The sequence below is a fragment of the Triturus cristatus genome, chromosome 4_2, assembly GCF_964204655.1.
Source record: "Triturus cristatus chromosome 4_2, aTriCri1.1, whole genome shotgun sequence".
Classification (NCBI taxonomy): domain Eukaryota; kingdom Metazoa; phylum Chordata; class Amphibia; order Caudata; family Salamandridae; genus Triturus; species Triturus cristatus.
The window spans coordinates 69,202,464-69,222,500 of NC_140586.1; the positions used below are offsets into that span (position 1 = coordinate 69,202,464).

General features: G+C 49.5%; 1 protein-coding gene across 2 annotated transcripts in view; it reads right to left on the reverse strand.

The window, feature by feature from the left end:
• Nucleotides 1–303: 303 nt before the first annotated feature.
• The window catches only part of EPOR (erythropoietin receptor), a 272,782-nt gene continuing 253,048 nt past the window's right edge, over nt 304–20,037 (reverse strand). For both annotated transcript variants that reach the window (XM_085600545.1, XM_085600544.1), the window contains exon 8: nt 304–4,123. In XM_085600545.1, coding sequence (XP_085456671.1) covers nt 3,407–4,123 — 717 coding nt within the window. In that variant the 3' untranslated portion in view covers nt 304–3,406. The remainder of the gene's footprint in view (nt 4,124–20,037) is intronic.

The window sequence follows — 20,037 nt, forward strand, 5'->3', positions numbered from 1 at the left end:
ATCACTGTTCTCATATGATTTAATAGGGTAGATTTCATTCTGCCAGTGGCATAGCCAGACCTTGTGCCGCCCATGGTGGCTCCTGCGTTTTGCCGTCCTGCGACGGCCGCAGGTAAGAGCGGGGTGGGGGTGCTGGAGATCTGTGAGTTTGGGGGGTGCGGCCCACTGCCCCCCAAAACTCATGCGGCCCCCCTTTTTCTACGCCACTGCATTCTGCTCTTTGCTTGATTCATGAACTTTGATGAAATCTCACACATTCCACTACTATGATCATTTTGTCTTCTCTACAATATAAACATCAAGTACAAAAAGAAAAATAAACTTTATTACAAAAGTTATATAAAAATACTAATCTTACAAAATCGATAAATGAGACAGAAAACATCACAGCAGCTGGTACGGGGATCTCTTTCATGAAATTCTCTCTGCTTTTCATAAACACTAGATAGCCCCCACTCCCTTCACATATGACAACCCTGAAACACATTATTTTCACAAAAACTGATAGGTACAAAAAGTATGCCATTAAGAGGCAACATTTTCTACATTGTTTTGTGTTTTAAAAACATTTCCAAAAGGGCAAACTAAAAATATAGTGTATTTGGCTGAAAACACTAATAATTTCAACTGTCTGTTACAACCTTGAGTAAAGGAAAAGCTAATATAACATATTGCTATTATGATGCCACACCTTTAAGGAATTGTAAGGCAACCTGCCTTCTCATCATGCAGTGAAGGAGTTTTTTTGGCTACCTTCAAAGGATCCATGAACAGTGCAACCTTTTAAAGGCTTTTTTTTGGCTTTAAATGTTACATTTTTAGGGTTTGTTTTGCTTCACTCCATGTTATGAGGCATCCTCTTTATTTTCCTTAAGTATGTGCCTTTTGTTCTTGTTTATTTCCAGAAGTGTTCCTCCTCACTCTAGAGCCAGCACTCTGATAACAAGATTTGTCAGTCATCTGCTTTCCAGATTTCCATCCTGTCATGATATGTGGGATTTGCTTAGAGATATTCACCACAACAAGAAATCCCTGGGTCTACAATGAGCAGAACATACAAGGCCTAGTAATGGCGGAGTGTCCATTTTAAAGGACTGTTTCCTTCACCCACCCAAAGGTGGCATGCTTCATCATAGGGTAACCTCCTCTCACCTACAAGCTAGTAATGTGTGGGCTGGTTGTAGCAACACATTTTCTGAAAAGTAGTTTTAATTCCGACAATAACTTAATACAGAAGGGTGTCTAAGCTTCAAGCCCTGTGTTTGGAGGAACCTTATGTGGATTTCCACTTTAAGAAGTTCTCCTTAGGACTCATTTGTCTTCCCAACCCAAAGTGATATCAGATTTGCTTATCAACCTGATAGTCTCACTCCAGGACTTCTTCCAGGAGCATTTTGTATCCAGCAGAAATATCTCTTAGTTGCATACATGTGAAGGGGGTGGTCAAATGCTACTTGGACAAAATAAAAGTTCATAGAAAAATTAAACAAGTGTATATTATGGAGTGTTCTATACTAGGAGGCCTTAATCTCAGCAGAATATAGTTTGATGAATAGTGTCCTGCTTGATTATGTATTATCAAAAGGCTAATAGAACATTTCCAGGTAAGCCACAGCACATTCTACACAAAATGTGCCAGTTTCAGATATCCACATCGTGTCAACCTGGATGTCAGTGCACACTTTCACCAAACATTACTGTGTTGACTTTTATTTTAGAAAAATATACCTAATAATTATTCTAAAAGCACTATCTTCCAGGGATTCTGCACATGCACAGAGATATTTTACTATTTATGGATTCAGAGAGAATACCCATGATCAAGAACTAGGGTTACAGCTAAGTAACATTTCCATCTGCAACACATATTCACCAAATATTCTGTACATCGGCGATTCAGGGTATAGAAAAGCAGTAATATTAATATATTGTTCTTCAGAGTGGCAAAAGGGCCTGCTATCATTGATATTCCATTTAGCTAAATCTTTCTGTTTCATCCATCCATCCAGTTGTCTGTTCACAAAACATTCACCCAGTGTACCTGCAATGGCAATGGCTGTCAACTCAGTCCATGGCTTTTCCAAAAGCCAGCATAATATTTTCTAAGAACCCTTGGGTGCAGTAATACAAACAAAACACATGGCAGTGCTTAGCTGTGTCAGTTCTGTACTTTATACAGGTACTTTACTTGTTTAGGATCTATATAATTCCTAACATTTCCGAGTAGAGTCTTGGTACTGGTGAATTTGTCTTTTATGGGGTTGCATCATGAGGGAGCCCCTAACCACCACTGAGGTTTGGTGAACACATACTCAATAATATAGTAAAGCATTACAATGCTTCTCCATGTCTCCTCTTCTTGATCATATTAGGTATTGTCGCATTTAAGCATCTTAGAATAATCTTTTGCATTCCATAATCCCTTCATGGTTATCAAACCCTCTTTTCTTTCCCAACCTCAGGTCATCTTATGGCAATTTCTAAGCAGAGGGGGTATGGGTAGAGTAATAATCAGCTTTGTAATTTGCGGTCATTCGTATGTCAATAGTGTGCATCTTCACTCTAGCTGAAGTTCTCCAGAAGCAGTCAGAACTGTGTTTTCTCATCTGTTCTCTGTGCAACTAGTAGCTGTTTTATTAACTTAGTTGTCTTTTAGTCTTTGTAGTCAAAGCTTCATTGCCTTGAGCTTCACATTTCTTACCTCTTTTCTGTGTAAGCCGTTGGAACTCTTACACCGAGCTACAGTGCTGCCGTCTTCTATAGGCATAAAGAGCTCAGCTTCTTGTTCTGGCCTCCGGATGCAATAGGAGCTATTTTACATTAAATACAATTCTCACCTCTCTTTACAGAGAAGGCACTGTTAACTGATCTGCAGACTTTTGTTCTCCCCGCTCTGTTATGTAGGAGTTCCATAAGCTGCAGATCTGACCTCACGGTTATAGGCAACACTAACATCTCTCCGCTATAGGCATTTCCTCTTAATTTCGTTGTCCCCTCATTAGAGTAGCCTGGAATGAGAGTTTGAAGGGATCATAAGGGATACATTTATGGTTGAGGTTACCCAGTTACTACCTACAAGGCTAAGTGTAAACACCCTGCTTGTTGAAGTCATTCTCCACTCCCTTGGTTCTGATGAGAGGGGACTGGGTCCAGTCTAGGACTGGTTTGAGTAGTCACCTTCTAGTACCTTTTGGTGTTTCAGGCCGAAGCATGCCTGGAAGTCTTGTCTACAGTCTGTATGTCATGTGCTGATGAAGACAGTTGGGAATACAGTTGGATGGTGAGAGCCACTGTTATTGCCTGGCTCACCTGCCTCCCGTGCCTTTTTATAACATTCTCTCCTAGCAGACGACTTTGGAGGTGCAAAGTTTTAACTTTCCAGGTTGTTCTCACTCATTTGAAATCCTCAGCTTTGTGAGTATAGGACCTGATTGTGAAGAAATGTGCCCAGACTCACACCATTCTCATACAGGTTGCTGTAGAGGCCCGGACTACAATTCATGCTGCTGTAGTCCGTTGAGACCCCGGAATCGGAGACCAGAAGGTAGGGGTATTTGAGATCAGTTTGGCCTGCCCGTGGCTGAGAAGACAAAGCCAACTTGGTGGGGTCAAAAATAGCGTACTCAAAGCTGGATGTAGATGTTTGTTCTTCATAGCTGGCTCCTGGCATGCCGCTACTGCAGGAGCCAGTCCTGCCAGAGTCCCGTTCTCCCTTCTCCCCTGGCTCCTTGTTGCTGTTTGAGGATTCTGTGCAGATGGTGCATACAGACTCCTGTCGCCCCAGCAAGGTCTGAGAGATGGGGCCACCGAGACTTGTGACATGGTTGTCTGTTGCCAATCTGCATGGCATGAGGTTGTCGCCCAGAATCACGTAGCTATCAATTGAGAGCGGTGGCAGCTGTGCAGGCATGGGGAGTTTGCCATCTTGCTCTTCCAAAAAACGTTGCATTTGGGGGACGAAAATGGCCATGTCTTCTGAACCCTGATCATGGCCCAGCGGTAGAGACAATCCAGGTAGTGCAGACGTGAGCTCTGAGAGAACCTCCAGAGAAGTCACCAGGCCTTCCACGTTGTAGACTCCAGGCCTCCAAGACTGATACGAGCTACCGTGTCCAAGCCACTGCTGCAAGAGAAAACAAGTTGGGGTAAGATACTGTAAATGACAAATGCATATTCGAGTTAAGGATGAAAAGGAAACACATGCATAGTGGGCACAGAAATGTGTCCAGGGCCTAATAACAGCTGTTATTGATTCACAACCCTATAGAATTAATTTTATTAACTCCATGAGGATGAAAGGATGAGTTAGCTTTTCAGTATTTCAGCAAGTGAACCTTCCAATAGCCAAGGACGTCTGCATTTTCAATTGACTCATGGTTACTAAGATCACTGATGAAGAATATTAGCCAGTTGAGTTAACGTGCCCGGATTTTAAACCAATGCCCACCAGATACTTACAGATCTACGCAGTGTAAATATCAAGACAACTCAAGTTCTTTTATCAAGAGTCAAACCTGTCACCATCAGTCTGAAATGAGCAGCAGACATTAAAACCCAGGGAACTGTCAGGAGTCCAGCCTGTCTATCTCGTAGAAAACAGAGAAGTGTGCCACAAGTACAATATCCCACTCCGCTGTTACAAGAGTTTAAACTTCTGACTTTTAGGTTGGTCTCCCAAAACACTGATTTTTCGCACAGAATTTAAATATGCTAGCCTTTGACTGCAGGCATCCTTTTACCAGCTCCGGTAGAAAGGGACACACACTTTCAAGAGCCGAACTTGTTGTGTCATTTTCAGAAACTTTGGGCCTGAGGTATATCTTAAAGTATGGAGAGATGTCACATACATCAATCTTTGCTTACATGTGAAAGAATGTGTTATTTTGCAGTGCATATAATTGTAATGTCAGTAATTATGCTTGAGTGGTTATGCAAGCCACATACAACTGTTATGACCGTGTCTAATAGGTTTTAGGAATGTTTGTGGGGACGAAAGAAAGACCCTTCTACATAATCTCAAATTCCGTAGGTTTTAACGTGTACTTGGGCAAATTGATGGTAGAGTTGGTGTCTACCATCTGTAAAACTGCAGCCTGGTATGTCTATCTCTGTAACTCTCCTGATTGAAATACCTTGATGGTCTCCGTCCCCTGTCTCTGCCTCTGTCTATCCCCCGGCCCCTGTCCTGACCTCTGCCCCACTATGATCTACATCCTTCTGTCCCTAAAAAAGTGGACCTTGGTAGGAATCCACATACATGAGAAAGAGTGTGTATGCTGATGAGCTAGTACCTGTTTGTTCGTTGTCTGTTTCTGAACCATTCGATACCCATGATTGAGAGAAAGTTATGCCTCTCCTCTGCATATTTCGTGAAAACCTTCCCCTATTTGTTTGTCTGCCCTAGTTATCTTGTTGCTAATATTCATCTTTTACCTAGGAGTATGTAATTCTTTTGTCATAGCTCTTCAGATCTTTAGCCAGTTTATCTTAGTTCTTAATTTGTGTATTGATTTGAATTGCTGAACTGTCTTTTCTAAATTTTCTAATGCTTCCTTGTCATCAGTCTGCAACTGTGACAAAAGAATTACAGAGTGGTTCAGAACCAGACAATGTACTACCAGGTTCTAGCCTCGCATCATACACACCCTCTCCCAGACATATACTCAGCAGCAGTGTGTTTTTCTCCACGTGCAGATTAGATTTCATTCTCGTTTGTTGATACTATACCACCTTCTGTATGTTGGACAGTCTTGCATGAGATATCATTTACGGAGGTGACCATCTCAGTGACAGAAATGATAACGTTTCATCTTTCAGCTGTTATAAATAGCATTACAATTTTTTCAATTAGTTAAGCAGGTTTATCTTATTTGTTTATAAAGTTTTATATAACATGAACAAGATCCCGAAGGATATCGGAGCGTTTTACAAAAGGATGGAAGGAAGGTAATAAATGCAGTAACAACATCAGGTAGGAGTAGAAACAAGGATAATCACATAATTGAACTACGAATGGGTCAAAGGAGAGTAATATAATAAACAAGTGAATATCGGAGTATAGGGGGGAAATATTATGCGGTAAAGAAGAGCAATATCCAATGATGGTCAAGTGGTTGTAGGGGCAATGGCTGTGAGCAGCATTAAGGTAGGAATTTGTTCATTAGGAATCTTTTGACTTCCAGCTTGAAGTCGGTCATTGAGGAGATTGTGCGTACTTCCAGTGGGAGAGTTTTGTTTGTCCCGTCGTTGAGAAGTTGCACAATGCAAAGAGCGAGCTGTGCTTTGCATTTCGCATTCACCAGTTCAGATGGTGGATTTTTATCCACTTTCCTAAAACGATTTGACTCTGTTCTTTCATTCATGCAATAAGGCATCATTTAATTTTTTGGTGCAAGGCATTTTTGCATGAGATTCTTCGATATCACCTTCATAGGGACAGGAGTGACATCGTTTTATTCCTTCCCTTTCAGTCAGTGACAAGCAAGGAACTTTGTGAGGCCATCAGTTGGGCACACATTTGTAACCTTTAGTTTTGGTAAGTGAATATTTCACTTGGACTATTTATGTGAAGTACTTTTCATCTGACCACCCTATGAAGCTTATGCCTTTCTTAGTCATCTGTCTTTACACATGATGGCTTGCTCTTTTTGTATCACTATCACATTAGCACATCCTGATTCCAAGTAGTATTGTTATAAAATGTCTTTGTTTTATTAATTACTGTTTTGTATGAATGAATTGAACAGCATAACATTGAGCCTAGTGGTCTATATTCAGTATATTCAATATGAAACAATATAGAGATAAGTTAATTCTCTCCCAAAAACTAAGTAAATATTTCTTGAAGTAATTCCGACCTAACCACATGTGCCTATACTGAAAAACAACACCAATCACAAACCAGAAACAAGTCATAAAAAAGTAAATATATGTAAATTATTATGAAACAGAATACCACCCCAAAACCGATTAAATAAAACCTAACAACCTCAATCTACAAAATACCAACAAATAAACATTTAAATGAAACTGTCCCTCTAAGAAGAACATGCATGTAAGTATAAGTAATAAAAGTATTAGCATCATTTTATATGCAAATAACAAACGTATACACATTTAAAATGTGTAATTCTTTATACAATTACACTATATTCAGACATAATGACAGAAAGATCAAGATACATAACTTCCCAGAAAGGAAAACAATTACTAAGTCACATGGACTACACCTACAACCAAGAAAGTACATCAATAGAAAATGTGAATTGAATATGTACCAATTTTTATTCTAATGAATGCTGTGGGAGGGCCACTACAAAATACGATGTTGTAATTAATGTAAGACAACATAACCACCCTCTAAATGTGACAGAAATAGAAGTAAGGGAGGTGCTGCAGAATATAAGCGAGGCAAGCACTAGCTTTCAAGAGCCCACAACAAAAATCCTAAAAGATATACTCCCTAAAGTCCCCGAACACATCACAGGCCAACTACCACCTATAGGCACTTTTAAACGTTTAGGGGTATATTCACAAGAACGTGTGCTAAACATCTCCAAATAATGTTAACGTAACTTTACACATCGCAGCCTATCACGGGAAAATAACCCCGTATCAATTTGGAATTCACAACAAGGCGATACCATGCGAAAGTCCGCCGAAAATGCGGCCAATGTCCGCTATACAACCACCTCGACTGAGAAAAAAACACAAACCTCAACGCGAAAAAACATGCGATGTGCCCAAACGCGATAAGAAAACAGCATACGGAAAATGCCACTAAAAAACTGCATCAACTGCGGAGTACCACGGATGCACCCTGACCGACTGCAGAGGACAACCTGAACCCCACAATCCCCACGGAGGAACACCCAGAGGAATACAGGGCCCGTGGAAGGCCAATGAGAAGAGGAAAAGGAAGATGGGGTACAGTCGCCAGGGAAACCCAATTATCGCCACGGATGAGTCAGAACACCACCACCAACTGCACGTCACCTCCAACGTGTCATTGGCAACAAAGAGGCAAAGATGGCACACCACCTCAGACCATGTGAATGCCGTCGCATGGCACAGGATGACAATGGAAGCACACAAGAGGCCCTGGACTGATGTGAATGGCAAAATCAAGCAGAAACTCGCTGCCAAAACGAAAGCAGCAACGCACCCCGGAGGAGAGGGGCCAGCAGAACACCAGGAGCTGAATGACATGGAGAATATGGTGGCCACAGTCACCAGTCGGGAGACGGTGACAGGAGTCAGGGATCCGGACACTGTCCAACATGACCTGACACCACATCAACAGGGTGTGCACCGACAAAGGAGTGGGTGGACGGGGAGATGGGCCCAATGGCACACATGCACAATTAAGCAGAGCACACTGCACACCCACAATGACTCAGGATCATGTCCCTGATCCCACGGGAACACTTCAGCACACACACAAACACCAAGTAGTCCCACGTACACCATGTGCCCAAAGGGGCACCCACACAACACATCAACAAGCACACAACCAACACATGCGAAACACAGCAAACATGCATATACGTCAGCCACACTGACAATGCAAGAGACACCACTGGATGTGTAGCATGGCTGCAGTGCAATCACCATGACAATGTACACGGCACGACACTGAGGTGGCTGAGTGCGGACCACAACTGGAAAGGGGCAGGTCACACTCGGAGACAACCACCTGCACAAACAACCCCTGACGTCAACGACGCATCTGTGAACAAACCATGCCCAAGGTTCACAACTCGACAAAGAGCACAAGTTAGCCAAGTCTGCAACACCTCAGCACTGTGGAAGCACAGAACTGACAGGCACACCGCATGAAAGGGACCAGTGGCAGACAAATCAGAGCCGCTGGAGCGAATCACCCACCGTGCAGAATGTGCACATAAGTATAAGTGCACCTCGACATTAACAACATCCCGGAACAAACAGCAACACCTCCACAATGGAACACAGGACACAACTGGTGCCGCAATTGTTCACAACATGGCAAATCACATCTGGCACAGCAGCAAACTTTGTAGAAGTACAACCTGTAACCTGCAAATATGTTTTATTCACAGATGCAGTGCTTATGGACATTTAGTACTGTCCCATGATTGCCAGGGACGGCAACATTGTCACGTGCTTATGAGAAGTAATTGTCAATGATGGTGTTCCTACGGATCATTCCTGCCGCAGCTGTAGCGGGATGTGGGCCACCTGCCCCATCGTCCGGTACTTCTGGAACTGGGATCCATGGGTCATTGGTGCGTACACAGATGTTGTGCAACACACAATATGCAACGATCATCTTGCACACGATGTCTGAGCTAAACAGGAGCTTTCCACCTGTGCCGTCCAGGCACCTGACACGTGACTTCAACACGCCAAATGTGCGTTCAACGATGCCCCTGGTGCGTATGTGGGCCGCATTGTACTGCCTCTGGGCGGGTGTGTTCGGGTCTCGGAGGGGTGTCATCATCCAAGGGCAGAGTATATATCCTTAATCACCTGTGACAGTGCAGGGAGAAAAGAGTCAATACTTGGTTCGGCAGGATGTGATGGCAGGTCCACTAATCCAATGACGCCTGTGCTGGCTGTGTGTGGGGCCCTCAGGAAGTAGCTGGTGCTGCCAACAACTCCAACAGTCAACAGGCACACATAAATGCAATGTCAGAACAGCAAGGGGGGATGACTTGAGTCGCACAGGGTTAGTGGCCCCGGATGCTCAGTGGCCGTCACGGGCCCACCGCCATGGGACGCTGACCTGCGGGAGACATGAGGGCAGAGCAGGGTCCCTTATGTGTCATAGGCGCCTTCCGCGGAGTGTCACAGGGGAGAATGGGGAATGGGAGGTCTACCCCCAGGGCATGATGCAGAGGACACATGCCAGCTGTGTCCGGCAACATGGCGGATATGAATGCCACAGACTCATGCCAGACACCAAGTCCGTACCTGCCCGTTGGTGATGACAACCTCCAGGCCACAGGCTCAGACACCAACGATCTCCCGCCGGAGGCTGACAGTCACTCACGGTGCACAAGGTTAGTGGTACCACGTGTCGCAGGCTTTCGTTGAACAGGCTTAGTGGCACCACGTGTCACAGGCTTTCGTTGAACAGGGTTAGTGGTACCACGTGTCGTAGTCTTTCGTTGAACAGGGTTAATGGCACCACATGTCGCAGGCCTGCGATATGGAATTATGCCTCACTGATCAAAGGGAGTCTGGTACTGTGGCCGCTGCCACGGACTTGGGGTCACTGCCATTCAGGACTCAGGACACAGTTCCACATGTGGGACCTACTGGTACGAAGAGTATGCCAGTGGAGTACGTCAATGAGAAAGGAGTGATGTGGGCCAGCGTCGTGGGTGCCAGCGATGGTCTGCGGAGGGTGCAGAGGTCGTGGGACTGGGGCTTGGAGCTTGCCCTGGCACGTGGTGGGCCCTCTTTGACACACGACGTTGTAGGCAGGAGAGCAGTGCGGCCTTGGGGCGCTGGGGCGGGCAGGCCTGGTCTGGGTATCAGCGTCCTGGGGTGCAGCTGGCGCACAGGGTCGCAGGCCCAGCTGCTCACTGCGTCGGCCTCGTGGCGGACTGTGAGGCGCCACCCTGTCAGTGATGTTGGCCTTTCCGGGAGAGAACCACGCTCTGTGCCACGGGCTTTTTGTCCACACCCCTGCGCAGCCCTGGCGTACTCGGTGTCAACCCACTACGCTCACGCACACAGGGGGGGACACAGCGAGCGACATTTCCTCTATCTGACCCACGGCCTGGGGTGACATGGTTGCGTCCACTGTTTACTACTCTCCAGTCACCAGCAGTTGTGGTCTGCAGGGACATATCTGTGGTTTGCATACCCATGTCTGTCCTGCACATCCACGCCTCACTTGTCGTTGTGCACATTCCCATTCACGGGTCACTTGCATCCTTCGCACATGGCTGCATTCCGCATCTACACACGTTCAGCTGTTGTGTGGCTGTGGTGCCATGATATAGCTGTATTGTGTGCAGGGGTAGCCCAGGATCAACATGGAGTAGTGTTGTCGTGTCTGGTAGGTGGGCATGTATTCCCACAGTTGTGCGTTGTGTGATGGTGGCTTTGAGGTGTGTAGATTTGGCACTTACCATGGAGCAGTCCAGTCCCATATGTGCCATCCTGGAAGCGCTGGTTGATGATGGACTGTCAGAAGATGTAGGAATCGTGCACACTGCCGGGGTAGTTTGCGACGACATTGGTGAACATTCCCCGGTGGTCCACTATTGCCTGCACATTGATTGAATGCGTGTGCTTTCTGGTGCGGTAGTGGTGTGCAGTATCCGCAGGGGGCACAAATGGAACATGTGTGCAGTCTATTGCCCCCAACACTGCCGGGAATCCAGCTATGGCGTAGAAGCCTTGCTTGGTCTGCTGCTTTTCCTGGGCAGTGTGGGGGAAGTGAAGATACTGGGGTATGAAGCTGAGGATGGCATCCAGGACAGGTGTGATTAACTTTGAAAAGGCTGGCTGTGAGACCCCTCCGACTCTGGCAGTTGTTGGTTGGAGGCCAACAGGTGCAGCACAGCCAGCAGCTTTGTCTGCAGTGGGATGTTGGTTCTCCGCTGTGTTGGGACCGTCAACCTGTGGCTGATGTGGGTCATGATGCAGATGATGGTTGTCCTTTTGAGCCTGTAGTGAAGTGGGCAATGACTTCCTCGGGCGTTAGGTCTGTGAGACTGGTGTGTTTTCGGTAGGTCCGCTGTCTTACTCTGCGCTGCCTCTGTGGTGGTCCGGGTGGGAGGGGGGTCCGGGTCCTGGGGGTGGTGCCGGTCCTGGGGGTGGTGGCGGTGGATGTTGTGGCCCTGTTGGGGCTCTGAGCTGCATGATGATGAGTAGCTCCATGGCGTCGTTTGTTCTTTAGGTGTGGCTGTGTGCAGGGCTCTGTTGCCTTCTGCAGGTAGTCGTCCGGCTTTACACCTGCAGGAGGCAGGTGTTAAATACCTGCTGCTACCGCGGCTTATCGCGTGGTTTTGACTCGCCTCGCGGATCTGGCAGTTCGTTGTGAAAGTGGTGTTGAGGTTTTTTCGTGTGTTTTTGGACGGGAACGCCTACTCTGCATCTCATTAGGGTTAGTTGGTGGTGTCCACCGTGGAGATCAATTTTGGGGCAGTTATCGTGGGAATACTGGCATTGTCTGCAGTTTGCGCCAGCTTGTGATGGGTGTTAAATCTATCTCCACTTTTGATGCGTTAAGGTGGTGATAAATCGGAGATAAGTCCTTTTGAATATCCCCCTTAATCGCATGAACTAAAAAAGCCATTAGTCATACTCCTCCTTCCCTAGAAGATATTAAAATACCGTAACACTTGAAAATTATTCATAATGAGGAACCCTTCCTGTTATATGATAATCTAAACAATTATAGACTAATCCTAATATTTTCTATAGCAGATTACTTACTAAACAATTTTCAAACCTGGACCTTCAAAATGTGTCCTAAATCTTTCACTCAGCTATACACCAAACATGGAGAAAATCATAACACAAAAAATCCCTTCTATATATGTCCTACTACCAAATAACCAAAGTAGCACTTACTACGAACTCTTATGCCACATTAAACATAAAACGAATAACTACTACCCACAAAAAATAATCCTAGACTTTGAACAAGCCATAATTCAAGCCATTTTAAAAATGTACCCTAAAACAGCCATACAGGGCTGTTATTACCATTACAATCAAAACATATGGAGGCACCACCAACAATCTGCACTAAGAGCCTGATTCCGAGTACGGTGGTCCTAAGACTGCCATACCCGTGGTGGTAGTCCAATCGCCATAACCTCGGTGATCGGACTGCCCAAGACTGCACAACTTGCAGGATCCTGGATCCCAACAGGGCGGCGGTGGGGAAAGCGGGGATCTGCGGTGGCAGTGCCGATGCCAGCAGTGCCGTGCAGATTACAACCTGCCTTTTAAATGAACTGTTCATGGCAGGGACTCCGCCATGAACAGGTCAGCAGAAAAGCAGGAAAAGGAGCCCCAAACAGGACCCCAGGGTGTTTTAGCCCATGGGGGTGTATGCATGGGTGCACATGTTGTTCACCCCCTGCTTGCACTGTCATGCGTGCACTGTGTGCCATGCACAACATGGTGCATGGCACACAGTGCACTGATTTGCAAGCGGCACTGCCACTGCGGAAGCATATGCTTCAGGCTCTCAATGAGCCAAAGCATGCTGCTGTAGTTGCACCGCCGACACAACACCGTCAGCCCAGTGGTGTTGTCACAATTCTACAGTCTGCATTCCACCAGCTTGTCTGGCTGCATCCTGACTGCCGCAATGGCAGTCCAGTGGTCGGACTGTTGATCTCCAAATCTGGCCCTAGGTGTAGAATATGCTACAGTCAATTTGTGTTTGAAATATAAAAAAATTAAACCCTCGCCTTTATCTCTATCACTACAATTTACTAATAGAAAGCCCTTTCTGCCAACAAAGCGAACACATACTAAGTCCCCTAATGGATTATTTCGAAGATACTTGAGTTACATTGAAAATTGTAAAAGTAAAAAAAAAAAAATTAAATATAAATACTATTCTTTATTACATTAAAATGAATACGTTTTTTTTCTTTTTTGGGGCGTGGCTTGCCGAGCCAAGATGGTGGACGCACCTTGATAGTGCTCTCGGACCCCTCCGCCATCCGTTCGCAATCCCACCGTCCTGTGGCCCATCCTGACCTGAGTTTGGACGTCTCCTCGTCGCAGTACCTGTGGCTGTACTGGTGGATGTGGAGAATCCCATGTCTCGCCGCCTTGCTGTTGCAGATTCACCGTCCGTGTTCCATGGCCAAGATGGTGGCCCCCTCGCCCTGATTACGGCTCCTGCTGCCCCTGGGGCGCTTTGGCTGGCCTCCGCCCACACACCGTGGAGATGGTGGGGCTCTCCTGATGCCTGTTTCCCTAGTAGACATCGCTGGCTGAACAAGGTGCCCGTGCCCTTCTCCCCGCCGCACTCGGCTGGGCCTGGGCAGGAGAGGCTGAGACCTAGACTGCCTGGTTCGCATCCGTGGGAGCTAAAGAGGGCGGATCTGGTGTGGAGCAGCCCAGCCGCTTGAACCTGCGGCGGCGCTCGGGCCCCCCTCCCCCGGCTGTGGTCCCGGCTTTCATATCAGACAGCGGGGGCTAGTGGACAACATCGTCTCCACCTGATATGCTGTGAGGCGACTCTGCTGCCCGGATCCGGAAGCGTAGCGGACCATCAGCGGGTGAGTCCCGGTGGCGGAGGGGGTCTGGGGACATTTGCTAGGGCCCCCCCGTGCTCGTGGGAGGCCACCTGGGGTGGGGACCGGCACCCGGGGGATTTCGCTTGCAATTTGGCCTGCCTGGGTCCCCTCCCCCTCCTGGATTCTGTGCTCCCTGGGTCCGATCTCCTGAGCCCTGCCCACACCCTGTGACGGCGGACTCTGGCCGCATACACCGGGTGGCAGGGTGATCGTGCTGGGACCCTCAGCCGTCATCTTGCCCCCCTGACTGGATTTGTTGCCACGTGATCTGCAAGGGGCACCGAGGCTGTTGTGGGGCCTTCCCTCCCCGGCCAGGCCCTGAGGCTCTCATTCTGTTGCATCTTTACCAGGGTGGGGACGGGGGCTGCGGGGCTCTTGGCCGCATGCACCGAGCGGCACCCAGCAACTGGGGAGGTCCTCCACCGGTGGCCCTCGTCCCGCATCCACTGGAGCCACGGGCATACCCTGCTGGTGCCGGGGTTCCAGAGTGGCCCCCTCCCCGGTATTGCCACTCATTTGGGCTGGGGCCTAGGGGCAGATTCGGCCAAAGGGAGTGCCTCTCTTGCCGGTCCCTCCGATCCCCCGTCGCAGCTCAGCCCACGTGACGCATGGGGTAGAATGGGGGCTTCCTTGCAGTTCTGGTCCAGCGGTCTCTTCCCCCCCATCTCCGTTGGGTACTGGAGAGCCATCCTGCCTGAAGAAGCGATACCTGCTGCGCACATTGAGAGGCGACGGGCCTAGGTGGGCTTCCTCGCTAGCTCTGGTTACCCCCCCTTTTCTGATCTCGGCCCATCCGGGCAGGACTGCTGGGCCCCTGCTGCAAGACCCGCCTGTGGAGATTCTTGGTGTCCCCGGCCCTGTGGAGTGCCATCATGTTTAGAACGGCCAAACCACCCAAGAACCCTGCCAATCAAACCAAAATGGACCGTTTCACCACTGCGGATGTGGGGGCCTTCGGGGGCGCCACGGGCCAAGATTCTCCACCGCCCGCCGACTTGTCCACGATCCTACAGGCCATCCACACCTCACAATCCTCGGTGAAGGGCAAGATCGCGGAGGTGCGAGTGGACATGACGCTCATCCGGCAGGACCTCCGAAATGCCATGGCCCGGATCAAAGAGACTGAACCCCTACTTTCCGCCGTGGAGGATGATGCTCAGCAACTCAAGGGGCAAGTAGCCCGTCTCCAGTAGTGGAGAAGTGTGGCTCAATGATTAGGGCGGCAGACCCTGATGCAGAGGTCCAGCCCGGGACCAGGGTTCAATTCCCCGCCTCGGCGGGTCTTGGGCTCAAAAATTCCACGGACCTGATAATTCTCGCCTCGGTGTCTATTCCAATCATGGAGTCCCACTCTGCAACTCTGGGCAATAGCTTGCTTAACGGCCCCCACAACGCTAAGGATGCCTGGCCTCCACCTTGGGGGTGCCCAGGAGTGGACGCCTCACAGGGAAAGCCAGGATGGGTTCCACAGCGGTATTCGTACAAGCGCCTTGAGACCCTTGCGGGTGAGTAGTGCGCTATACAAGTATCAATTTTACAGTAGCTAACCCAGGAACTCCACCGCCGGGCCGAAGATGCGGAAAACAGGTCCCGGCGCAACAACCTTCGCCTGGTTGGTTTCCCGGAGGGGGCGGAACAGGGCCGTACGATGGACTTCCTGGAGAGGTGGTTGCGGTCGTGGGTCTCGGAGGGATCTCTCTCCCCATAGTTCGCGATTGAGCAGGCTCACCGTTCTCTCGCCCCCAAACCGCCACCGGGTGCGGCCCCCCCCGACCGATCATCATACGGGTCCTCAACTTTAAGGACCGGGACGCTATCCTGGCTGACTCCCGCTAACAGCAACGCTCCACTATGACAACCACGCGATCATGATCTTCCCAGATTACACCCATGAGGTCCAGGGACAGCACCGCTCATTCGGTGACGTCAAACTAAAACTGAGAGCACTCAACGTCCAGTATAGGCTCCTCTCTCTGGCACGCCTGCGGGAGGTGTTCGCTAACAAGACTCTTTTCTTCGATACTCCTACTGAGGCCTGGGCTTGGGCGACGGAGGAGTGCCCTCTGCGACTCAAGGACCGGAACCCACTGCCTGGGGAGACAAACGGCGGGCCCGTCCGTCCCGCGCATTCCGTCCCCCGGCCTCAGAGCAACCGCTCCCGCAGGCGCCGTGGTCAATGACGAGCCCGGTCGGACTCTCCGTTGGGCCCTTCTCGATAGCCTATATTCCTCTCCAACGAGTCCTCGGCCGGGAGGCGATCTGGCTCATCCAGCCACCTGGACCTTCGCCCCAGGCCTCAGTACTGGACCTCCCAGATACAGATCTTTCCCGTAGCCCAACGCTCCTGAGAGACCCTGCTTGAACTCGCCTCTGCCTGCCGGGCTTGGTCCGCAGCCGGAGACTGCACCTGGACTTATAGTGTTATTGTTTTTTCTTCCCAAAGGACTTGTGTATGTATATCCTGTCATGAGGAGGGGTACTCCACGCTTTCCCATTCCCGAGCGTTTTAGTTTGGTCTAGTTAATTGGGGGTCGACAGATGCTTCCGTTCTCAAAGTATAGGGAGGGGGAAGGGGGCGGGTTTGGAATTGTGTTTTTTCTTTGTTGTTGCTGGGGGGTGGCAATGTTTGCTCCCAAGGTTTATTATTGTTTTTTGCTGTTTTGTTGCACCAACACCGACACGACACTCGGATCCACTTCTTCATGGGTCCAATACACATGGTCCTTCTCACCACCGCGCCTTCACATCTGCTCCAGGCCCCGCATTTGCCATCAGCTCTCCAGGGTCCGATGAGCCACTGTGACGACTTCCAGCCCCCATGACTGACACACCATCTCCGAAGGCAGCCCTCCATATTTTATCCTGGAACGTTAATGACCTACTAGATCACCACAAACGAACGGCCGTATTGCGCTATGCACAGCACCTCAGTATAGAAGTGCTTCTGCTTCAAGAGACGCACCTGATGGGTAACCATTGCTCCTTTCTAGCGCGGTACGGCTACAATAGGGTTTGGCACTCGGGCTTCGCTCGAGGTTCTCGTGGCATGGCTATAATACCGAAGCGCACCCTCCCCTTTGTGCTTACACAAGTTATTCATGACCCACAGGGCACGTTCATGATCATTTGCGGTACACTTGGGGGCATCCCCCTTAACCTTGTGGCCATGTACTCATCCCCCTCGATGCTCGCCACGACTCTAAAACAATCCACCGCTCTGCTGCCCACCCTCCCCTTGGGGTCCACCATTATTGGGGGTGACTTTAATGCGGTCTCCACCCCGCTTTTTGACACAACAGGCCCTCCATCTATTTCAAGGCTGGCGCAAGCGAACCAGTTAACAAACTGGGCAGAATCCCTAGGCCTGCGTGATGCATGGCGAATCTGGTATCCACATGCTAAACAATTCGCGCACACCTCTGCCGCACACCACACGCAGGCAGGTATAGATGCAATTTTTATTCCGTCTACGGACTGCACCACAATCCAAGATGTCCTCATACTCCCGAGAGGTATTTCCGACCATTCCCCGCTGCTCCTTAATGCAGGGACTCCTCCCCTCCACTCCCGCCCAATGTGGCGGCTGAACACCTGGTTTCTTCAGGACAAGGAATTCAAAAAGGCGGTGGGACTGGAGCTGAAGCAATACTTCGTCACCAATGTGGGATCAGGTCCCTTCCCCGGGTACCCTGTGGGAGGCGGGCAAGGCTACTATTCGTGGATTTGCCAAAGGCCACATCCAACGGCAGCGGCAGGCCGGATTGTTGCGGATCACCTCGCTGGAGGCTCAGACTCTACGCCTTGAGCACTGCCCCTCCACGGATGGTGACGCGGCTCAAGAGCGGCGCCTCACGAGCATTCGCATTGAATGGCGATGGGCGTCGGCCCTCGCTTCCGTCAGATGGTTGGGGTTCTGTACACCCGGCCTCAAGCGCGCGTCTTGGTCAACGGGGTTCTTTCTGACGCCTTCCCCATTCAAAGGGGAACGAGACAGGGATGCCCCCTCTCGCCCCTTCTCTTCACCTTAGCGATGGAGCCTCTAGCGACCTTGATTCGGTCCGAGAGTCTCATTCGGGGATGGGAGTGGCCCAACTCTGAAGCGGACAAGATCGCTCTTTATGCAGATGATGTCCTGCTCTTCTTAACCGAGCCCGCCCAGTCAGGTCCTCGTTGTCTCCACATCCTGCGTTCTTTTGTACAAGCCTCCAGCCTCCGAATGAATTCTAATAAGTCGGTCCTGGTCCCGTTCCATCTCTCGAGAGAATGTTACGACGGGCAGTCCACGATACTGCTTCGGCATCAGTCTTTTAAATATCCTGGGATCTGGGTCGCTCTCCTCCCGGAACTGGGATGGTCCCTTAATATCACCCCGCTCATGAAAAAAGCTAAGGCGGGTCTCCACAGATGGCAGACACTGCCCTTGAACCCCTTGGGGAGGGTCGCCTTTTTTTAAATTATGATTCTTCCCAGATTTCTTTACGTCCGCCAAAACATCCCTTTTTGTGTTCCATGGGCGTGGTTTCGGGAGCTAGACACTATGGCTACTAAATTCCTCTAGGGGGGGAGGGAGGGCCCGGATGGCGTTAAATACCTGTCAGATTCCATCATTCGACGGGGGCAGGGGATGACACATTTATACCTCTACTACTTGGCAACTCGTCTACTGAGCATACATGACTGATTCAACGGGGGTTGGTCTGACCTAGCCTATAGGCTTGAACTAAGTGAGCTCGGCCTGCCCAAAATCCAATCCCTAATGTACGGGGAATCTGTCCCGTCCACCCTGCCTGACGTCACGCGCTCCATGCTCCTAGCCTGGTGGGCGGCTCTACGACATACCAAGTGGACGCACAAACTCACTCACCAAACGCCTTTATGGCATGGCACTTGGCTCGGGGAGGTCAGTGGGTTACAGGGGTTCCGAACGTGGGATCTTATTAGGATCTCTCAGCTTGGCGATGTGTGGGCGAGCGGCCACATGCGCTACTTTAAAGACCTCCAGTCCAGATACTCCCTGCACCCATCACAATTTTACAAATACCTACAATTGCGACATGCCCTACACGTACATATACCGGATGATACCAGGATCCCTGAATACAGTCTCCCCGAGGCACAGACCATATTGGGTGACCTGGGCAGGGGGGTATTTCTCGCATCAACAGGACGCTGGTCAACAACACCCCGACCTCACTAGACCGACTCAGGGGCCAATGGGAGCAGTGGGTGGATCCTCTGGACGAGGAGGACTGGCGTGATGTCCTCATGTCACCCAAGATGGTCACCACATCCGCTAAACTCCACTTGATCCAAATATACTACTTACACACAGCCAACCTAACCCCGCAGCGCCTACATCGAGCCAGCTTCTCCCCATCCACCTCGTGTACGAGATGTGGTCATGACCCGGCCGACTTCTTCCACATGGTATGGGCATGCCCCCGACTGGCGCAGATCTGGGGAGAGACCGAAAGTGAGCTAACCGAGGTCCTGGGGTGAGAGGTTCCCCATGACACACGTCACTCCCTTCTCGGGATTACAGATGGACTAGGCGGGTCCAGGAACGAGAAGTTACTTTACAACACAGCCATGGTTTTGGCCAAACGGGACATAGCCACCTCCGGGAAACTTCCCACACAACCAAGTTCTGAGACATGGCGAAGGGGGGTGGATTGGTGCGCGGCACTAGAAAAACCCATGTATGAGGCAAGGGGGTGTCCTAAGAAATGCCGGAGGGTATGGGGCAAATGGCTGGGCGCCGTGGGGTAGCCGG